This window comes from Carlito syrichta, unplaced genomic scaffold (assembly GCF_000164805.1).
Source record: "Carlito syrichta isolate Samal-C Ts95f unplaced genomic scaffold, Tarsius_syrichta-2.0.1 Scaffold312719, whole genome shotgun sequence".
Classification (NCBI taxonomy): domain Eukaryota; kingdom Metazoa; phylum Chordata; class Mammalia; order Primates; family Tarsiidae; genus Carlito; species Carlito syrichta.
In genome coordinates, this window is record NW_007256815.1 from 18,441 (window position 1) to 27,593 (window position 9,153).

General features: G+C 45.7%; 1 protein-coding gene across 4 annotated transcripts in view; it reads left to right on the forward strand.

Annotated features, from left to right (window-relative positions):
• The first annotated feature begins 2,018 nt into the window (after nt 1-2,018).
• The window catches only part of ZNF251 (zinc finger protein 251), a 36,861-nt gene continuing 29,726 nt past the window's right edge, over nt 2,019-9,153 (forward strand). Inside the window, exons 1-4 of one of the 4 annotated variants that reach the window (XM_021718557.1) lie at nt 2,019-2,043; nt 2,912-2,961; nt 3,311-3,443; nt 3,874-3,987. In XM_021718557.1, coding sequence (XP_021574232.1) covers nt 2,929-2,961; nt 3,311-3,443; nt 3,874-3,987 — 280 coding nt within the window. In that variant the 5' untranslated portion in view covers nt 2,019-2,043; nt 2,912-2,928. Of the gene's footprint in view, nt 2,044-2,773; nt 2,962-3,310; nt 3,444-3,873; nt 3,988-9,153 lie in introns of those variants that run through there. The other 3 variants (XM_021718554.1, XM_021718556.1, XM_021718555.1) reach the window with 3 other exon arrangements.

Here is a 9,153-nt window from a genome sequence, read left to right on the forward strand (position 1 = left end):
AAAAAAAAAAAAAAAAAGAAAAGAAAAAGAAAAAGAAATAAACAGTCTGTATCCTTTGTACTCACTGCTAACCAAATCCATGGAAATGTGGCAAACCAGCCTAACATCTATGGTAGTGATATTATGAACCCTGTCAGCCACTGGACTACTGCTTAGGGACCATTTGGAAGGTATTTGGTAACCCTATAAGTAGGAGGTATGTCAGATAGGAAAGATTGTAGTTGCAAATCAGAGTGATTACACACCTATTGTAGGAGATTTGAAAAAGAAAATCAAATACTCTGCAGTCTTAACAACTAGTGTGATGTATTTCTTTTCAGTCTTTTATCTTTTTATTCAAATGGTCCTCAGGTACTTAAAGAGTGCCTACTATGTTCCAGGCTAGTGGTTCTGCAGTAAACAAATCAGTCTAGGTCCCTGATTTCACGAAGTTTTCTTTCTAATAAACTTAAACACCCACATATACAACTGAGAACATATCACAAATATGGTTTTGTGTCTTATTTTTCATATTCTATTTCATAACCATTACCATCTGCCAATAACATTTCCTCAGAAACCACACATACTGGCTGCACACTGAATGTACAGAAGACAATTGATTTACTTATTCCTTTATGTAGAAAACTTAAGTATTTTCCAAGCTTTTCCCTCTATAAATAACTAGGTATTTTCCAAATTTCCCTCGTTATATATTTAAAACAACAAAGACAACAACAACATAGAATAAACCTCTGAGATGGACACTGTTGTCTTTTTAACTTTTGCTATTTCCTTGGGGTACATTTTTAGATTACTTGAAATGTTCAAGACTCTACCAATTTTCTTTTTCTTTGTTTTTTGAGTTGGAGTCTCACTCTGTCGCCCAGGCTGGAGTGCAGTGGCACGCTCACAATCACCCCAGCGTCGACCAGCTGGGCTCCGGCGACCCTTCAGCCTCAAGTAGCCAGAACTACCACGCCCAGCTAATTTTTTTTTACTTATTGTAGAAACGAGGTCTCGCCAAGTTGCCCGGGCTGGTCCCTAACCTGCGGGCTCAAGCAATCCACTCACCTTGGCCTCCTGAAGTGCTGGGATTACAGGCTGAGCCACCGATCCTGACCGCTTAATCAATTATCAAGCTCGTACTAATAACGCTCCGGCCAGCAGGAAGGCGCCCAACTCTCCGCATTCTAGCACTGAATGCTTGTGATGTACGGCAGTTTTTAAATTATGTGTGACTTTACATAGTGTTTTAGTCATTCTCCATCTTCGCTGATTGCCTCAAGCTCAGACATAAAATTTGTGACTTGATTCTAGCAGAGCGTACAGGGCCTACAGCATATTTTGGGCAACAAGAGCGCCTTTGACTTCCTTCCCTTTATCCCCACCCCCCGGTCTCCCACTCGGCCTCTTCAACTTTGTCATGTGCTATTTTTTTAAACCTTGCTGCATTGAAATATCTTTATATGCGACTTTTTTGTATTGTTGTGATGAACAGGAATATGTGCTGTGTTGAGGGCAGATGGGGGAGAGTCCGAGAACAGGACCAATGGCGCTGCCAGAGTCCAGGCGAGAGACACGCGTACTGGGACGCGCGTGCTCGGACGCGCAAACGTCACACCTAGGAAGCGCGGCACGGAGTGGCGGGAGGGACATGACGTCCGGGTCCCACCGGCCGCCCCATACCTTCCCAACCCTGGCGGCCCGCGATCCTCGCGTGACACCGAGTACCCTACCCTGCTGAGTACAGACGGCGCAGGCCTCCTGTCATCCTAGGCCAGCCCCGGAAGTACGCGAGACAGTGCCTCAGGTCGACTTCCGGCCCTTGGCTGTCTCTGGGGGCGAGACGCCTGCACAGGCGGGGGCATCCTCCCGGCCGCCTGGAAGGAGGCGGGCGGCCTGCGCGTGCGCAGCTCGGCCCACCTCGCCCCTTTTCGTCTGGGCCCGGCTTCCTCTCCTGGCTGGGACGCCGTGTTGTGGGAGGGTCCGCCGGTGGACTAGGGTTCGATCTGGTTGTGCAGCCCCTCCCAATTCTCCCTGTTGGTGGGCCCAATACCGGAGGTGAGGCTACCTGCGCCTACGCTCGCAGCCCAGGTGGGCTGTGGGCTGCCGGGGACTGAGCAAGCAGGTGGGACTGTATCTGCCGGTGGAAGTTGGGGCCAGGCGGGAGAGTTCGATGAGAGGGAGTGGGAGGGGCCGGCAGACGGGTCCTCGCGGGAGCCTCCAGGAGGTTTCAGCCAAGGGCTCTGGGTGATGTTGGCGACCCTGGGAGGGGCTAGATGTACACAGGTGCCTGGGACGCAGGAAGGCAGGCCGCCTTGTCCTGGCGGATCCTGTCTTAGGTGTCCTGGGGAGCCACCGATTGACTGGAGAGGCCAGGAGGAGGCTGTTGAGAGAAAGAGGAGTTCGCCGCAGCTTAGCTTAAGGAGGCAGGTTTGCCTAACAGGCTGGGAAGGACGGGCTGAGAACTTCACCTAGAGCCTGGGACACTTAGTAACTCACACCACCAGCCTCCCTCCCACATCCTCAGCCCTATTGGGTGGAGGTATGGTGGGGGCTGCACAACCTTCCACCCTCATTGGCTCTTTGCCCTAGGTTGGCCCAGAAGCTAGAACTGCACTGTGCCATAGTTCCAGGGCCCTCAGCAGGTCGGGACCACTGGAGCTACTGGCTTTCACCCCTTAGCTGGGTGTCAGTGGACCTCACCTGGGCTCTGGCTCTGGCAGTTCTAGGATTTCGGGAATGATTGGGCAGTAGGGCATATGTTGGCTCTTGCTTTGTGATGACCTGCCTCTCATGATTCAGGAATCAAGTTCTGCCTCCTGGCTACCCCTCCACACCTCTTGCTGAATGGGGCTAAATCTGGGTTTCCCATTGAGGGTAACTTGGGGGAGACCTCAGGCCAGGGCTGCCTCTTATCTTCCTTCAGAGCCAACAGCACCCAGGATGGCAACTACACTCCAGCTTCCAGGGCACCAGGTGAGTTAACCTTCTTCTCTGCCCTCTACCTCCAACATCTGCCTCCCCATCCCAGTCATGAGCTGCTCTCCTCTGGAGCTGTGAGCCCAGCAGTTGGTAAACCCAGGGAATCCTGGCACTCCCAAGAAAAGAGTTCTGAGATGTAGACTCATGCCTTTCCCCAGGGAGAGGAGCTCTGGGCTGCCCTGGGTCTCTGTGGCTGAAGTTGGCTGGTCTTTAGCTCTCTCAGCTGCCCCATCAAGGACTTACTAATGCACAGTTAATACTGACCTCACCAGAACAGGACCTCTGTAGCACAGGCTGCCACCCCGTGGGCATGGCCTGGGGCAGCAGTGATGTGTTGTTGCAGGAGGAGATGCCGCTGACCTTCCAGGATGTGGCTGTGTACTTCTCTCAGGCAGAAGGGCAGCAACTGGGCCCCCAGCAGCGTGCACTGTACAGGGACGTGATGCTGGAGAACTACGGGAACATGGCCTCCCTGGGTGAGACTCTCTGCACCTAACCTCCCTGGTTTGTGGTGGGGGGGGGTGTTCTCCAAGGAGTTTGGGCAACTGCTTTGGCTCCCAAAGAAAAGGGTCCTGCCCCTTGTCCCCAGTTTCCAATCTGATTTCTATAGAAGTCAATGTTCCCCATGGAGAGCCTGTCTTGCCCCCCTGTTCTAGGGACTTCATTTTCTGTTGCCAGTGGCCCCACTGGTGTCCCTCCAAGGATAGGAAAACTAATGAGTAAATTCTCCTGCAGCACTTATTCTCAGTCCATGGGCTTCTGTGACCAACACATGTGCATGCGTATACTCACATACTTGTAGACAGGGTACATCCATCCTCACCTGGTCTAGAAGACCCAGCGGGCAGTGTCCTGCTCCAGCTTCCCAGGCCATGCTGGCTCACCCAGTGTCCTCACCCTTAACAGGATTTCCTGTCCCTAAGCCAGAGCTGATCTCCCAGCTGGAACAAGGGGAGGAGCTGTGGATCCTGGATCTTCTGGGAGCTGAGGAATCAGAGGTCTTGAAAAGCTTTCAGAAAGGTGAGAGTGGGAGAGAGGCTAGTCCCAGGAACAGCCTCCAAATCCTGCCTTCAGAGGCTCTTAATGAAGGGCATCTGGGGTATGGTGCTCATGTCTGTGGTTTCCTTTAGGGGCAGTCCCACAGGTACAGCTCTCTGTACACATGTGAGCATATGCACATGCTTTAAAAAGCTTTGTCTTGTTGGACTGCTTGCTTTGCTTTAAACGAATATGTAGGTCTTCTGATCATGTCATATTTTTGTTTTAGTGATTACTTTTATAACACCTTCATTCCCTTCTTTATATACTTCTTTCCCTCTTCCTTTTTGACAATAGTTACCATGTCCATTTTCTTCATTCAAATTTCTTTCCTCCGTCCCCCAATTTTAGTCAGTAGTACTCTTTTTCTTTTTGAGTCGGAGTCCCATTCCATTGCCCAGGTCCTAGAGTGCAATGGCATGGTCATGGCCACTGCAGCCTCGACCTACTGGGCTCAGGTGATCCTTCTGCCTCAGCCTTCTGAGTAGCTGGAACTACACGCATGTGCTACCGTGCCCAGCTATTTTTGATTTATTGTAGAGACAAGGTCTCGCCAAGTTGCCCAGTCTGATCTCGAACCCCTGGGCTCAGGCAGTCCTCTTGCTTCTGCCTCCCAAAGTGCTGGGATTTACAGGCTTGAGCCACTGCGCCCAGCCAGTAGTATTCTTTTTTTAATGTTTACCTTTGTTCTGTTGAATATACTTCTCCTACTTGATTTGTCAGCTCTAAGTATCATCTTTGACTCCCAGTTACTAAGACAATCAGTAGGCTTATTCTACTTTTCTACCTTTTCCTCCTCATTCCCCTCCTAATTTTTGTTGATTATATTGTTTCTACACTGTCAGATCATATAACACTTCATCACTCTTATTCCTACCTATGTTATTGTCTCATATCTTCAGTTAAGTACATTAATTGTTTACCCCTGGTCCTTTTACCACATGTTTCTCCATCATCTCTTGGTTGGCTGGAGCTTATCTTCTACTAGTTCATTTAGAAAGGCTCTTGAGAATAATATACCCCAAATTCGTGCACATTTAAAATTGGCTATGTGAAACCCTTAGTTTCAAGTGTAGAAACTTAGATTATTGATTTGCGATGTTACTTTTTATAGAATTTTAAGGTTTTCTAAAAGCACAGCTTTAGGGGCATCTCACACTTTTTTATGCTGTATTTTTGTTTTCATTTAGTTTAATACGTTATCTAAGTTTTCTTGTGATTTTTTTCTTCTTTGACCCAATGATTATTTGAACATGCATTCATTTCCAGAGAGTTGATGTTTTGCTAGTTACCTTATTGTTACTACTTTGTCTTTTAAATTAATTTTGGTTAGAGAACATACTCTCTATAATTTCATTCTTTTCATATTTATTGGTTCTTGTTTTGTGACCCCAGACATAGTCTCTCCTGGTATGTGCACTGAAAAAGAATAGGTACCCTGCCATTTTGGGGCTGAATAAATACCCATTAAGTCAAGGTAGTTGATGGTGTGCAGGCCTTCTGTATCTTCTGTTATCTTTGCTGATTTTTAAAATCTAGTTATTCTTTTAATTGCTAAGAGCGATGTTAAAATACCCAAGTATGATTGTGAAATTTTCTTTTCCTCCCTTTAATTTTTTTAGTGTCTGCTTCATGCATTTTAAAGCTGTATTATTGGGCTCTTTTGCATTTACCATGATCATTATCAGAGATAAGAGGATCCCTCTTTCTCTCTGGCAATATATTTTGTTTTGAAATATACAAGCGGGGACCCAAAGAAACCCAGAATTTGTTTATAAAAAATTGTGTGTTTACTTTTACATGTTTAAACTTCAGTCACCTTCAAAGTACTTTCTGTTTGATGCAATAGACCTGTCAAGACGCTTTTTCCACTGCTCAAAACAGTTTTTGAACTCATCAATTTTGATGCCTTTTAGTACTTTTGCTAATTTTTGTTTCATCTCTTCCATACTGACAAAACATTTCCCTTTGAGAACTTTTTTCATCTGGGGAAACCAAAAAATAGTCACCCAGGGTGAGATCAGGTGAATAGGGAGGGTAGGGTACTGGGGTCATGCCATGTTTGGTCAAAAACTGCTGAACACTCAGCACGGTGTGGGCAGGTACGCTCATAAGTCATCCGTCATGAAATGGGCAAAAGTGTTGAAAAGATCTCCAAAAAATTTCACAGAGGTAGGGCTCGATGGCTCAACCCTTAATCTCAACATTTTGGGAGGCCAAGGTGAGTGGATTGTCTGAGCCCGCGGGTTCGAGACCAGCCTGGGCAACTTGGTAAGACCTTGTCTTACAATAAATAAAAAAAATTAGCTGGGCGTGGTAGTGCACACCTGTAGTTCCGGCTACTTGGAAGGCTGAGGCAGAAGGATTGCCGGAGTCCAGCAGGCCAATGCTGGTGTGGCTGTGAGCGTGCTACTACACTCCAGCCTGGGTGACAGAGTGAGACTCCAACTCAAAAATAAAAATAAAAAAATTCACCAAAACTTCAGCCTCTCACGACACTAACTGGTACACTGATGCTGATGGGTTCCTAGAAGGCTTACCTAGCAGGGGAAGCTGTACTATAAGGGGTCTGTCCTCTAAAAATTAACTGTTTTTTGGGGAGTACCCCTTTGTATTTTACCGGATGCTAATATAGTTACTCCATCCTTCTTGTACTTACTGTTAGCATGGTATTTTTTTCATTCATTTAATTTCAACCTGTGTCTTTATACTTAAAGTGAATCTCTTGTAGATATCATACAATTGGGTCTTGTTTTATCTCCAATCTAACAATTCTTGTCTCTTAATTGTAGTGTTTAGTTTATTAATGTTTAATGTAATGGTCGATATTGTTCAGAAAGGCACTAGTGGGTATTTTATTTCTTATTTTATACTTAACCTTTTTTTTTTTATTCCTCTGTTCCTCTTTCTTGTCTGTATTTGGGTTATTTGAATATTTTTTAGAACTCCATTTTAATTTTCCTATTTGCTTTTTTTTTAAGTAATCTTTTTGCATTTTTATAGTGATTTTCCTAGGGTTTACAGTATACATACTTAAATTTTCACAGTTTACCTACAATTCATTTATGTACTACACATAAATCCAGAAATCTTATAACCATCTCTCTTATCCTTTTTGTTATAGTTTTTATATATGCCATACATCTATATACATTTTTATGCTAAAAAAGATAATGTTATAATTTTAGTTTTAAACAGTTACATGATTTATTAAGAAAATTAGGTCAGGCACAGGGGTCATACCTATAATCTCAGCACTTCAGGAGGCTAAGACAAGAGGATTATTTGAGCCCAGGGGTTCAAGACCAGCCTAGGCGATATAGTGAGACCTTGTCTCTACAAAAAGAATTAGGAGCCGGGCTCGGTGGCTCAGCCTGTAATCCCGCGCCTTTGGGAGGCTGAGGTGAGTGGATTGCATGAGTCCGCGGGTTCGAGACCCGCCTGGGCAGCGAGACCTCATCTCTACAATAAAATCAAAAAATCAGCCGGGCGTGGTAGCGCGTGCCTGTAATTCCGGCTACTCAGAAGGCTGAGGCGGAAAGATCACCGGAGCCCAGCAGGTCGAGGCTGCGGTGGCCGGGAGCGGCCACTGCACTCCAGTCTGGGCGACAGAGTGAGACTCCAACTCAAAAAAAAAAAAGAATTAGGAAAATAAAATTATCCAGGCATGGTGGCCTGTGTCTGTAGTCCTAGCTACTCAGGAGACTACACCAAAAGGATTGCCTGAGTCCAGGAGGTTGAGGCTGTAGTGAGCTGTGATTGTGCCACTGCACTCCAGTCTGGATGACAGAGTAAGACCCGACTCAAAAAGGAGTGTTTTAAAACTACAATCAACACGCTGAGGACTTTAATGGAAAAAGTAGAGAACATATGGGAATAGATTGATATATGTCAGCAGAGAGATTGAAATTATAAGAAATAAGCTGGTCATGGTGGTACGTGCCTACATAGGGCAAGAGGATTGTTGAGCTGAGGAGTTTGAAGTCAGCATGGGCCACATAGCAAGACCCTGTCTCCAAAAAAAAAAGGAATTTTAAGAAAGAACTTTAAAAATGGTTCTGGAGAGCTGCCATGCACGGTGGCTCACATTTGTAATCCCAGCACTTTGGGAGGCGGAGGCAAGAACATTGCCTGAGCCCAGGGTTTCGAGACCAGCCTGGACAACTTGGTGAGACCTCGTCTCTATAAAAAACTAAAATTAAAAAAAAAATTAGCCGGGCGTGGTGGTGCATGCCTGTAGTTCCAGCTACTTGGAAGGCTGAGGTGGAAGGATTGCCTGAGTCCAGCAGTTCAAGGCTGTGGTGGCCATGAGCATGCCACTGCACTTCAACCTGGGCGACGGAGTGAGACCTGACTCAAAAAAAAAAAAAAAAAATGCTAGTGATCTAAAATGCTGTAACAGAAATTAAGAATGTCTTTGAAAGGCTGATTAGTAGATTGGATAGCCTTCATGAATAGTGTTATTTGAAAGTGGACTTAGGTCCAGGTGCAGTAGCTCATGTCTGTAATTTCAGTACTCTGGGAGACCGAGGCAAGAGAATTGCTTGACCCCTGGGGTTTGAGACCAACTTGGGCACTATAGCAAGACTTTGTCTCTATAAAATAAAGTAAAATAATGAACCTGGATCAGTTGTAAATGGAAATTGCAAACCACTAAAAAACAAAAAAAATTGATACAAAATGCTCATTTAAAACCACAAAAGACAGAAAAAGTGTAGAAGATAAAAATAGAAATGAAATACAAAAGCCATAAGTAGAAAACAGTAAAAAAAACATGGTAGATATTAGTTCAACAATATCAATAATCACTTTAGAAGTCAGTGGTCTAAATACACCAGTTAAAAGGGATTGATTATCAGAGTGTATTAAAAATAAAACCCAACTGTATTTTCTATAAGAAACTCACTTTGCCGGGCTTGGTGGCTCAGCCTGTAATCCCGCACCTTTGGGAGGCTGAGGTGAGTGGATTGCCTGTGCCCGTGGGCTCGAGACCCGCCTGGGCAGTGAGACCTCATCTCTACAATAAATCAAAAAATCAGCCAGGCGTGGTAGCGCGCACCTGTAATTCCAGCTACTGAAGGCTGAGGCGAAAGGATTGCCAGAGCCCAGCAGGACGAGGCTGCAGTGGCTGGGAGCGGCCACGGCACC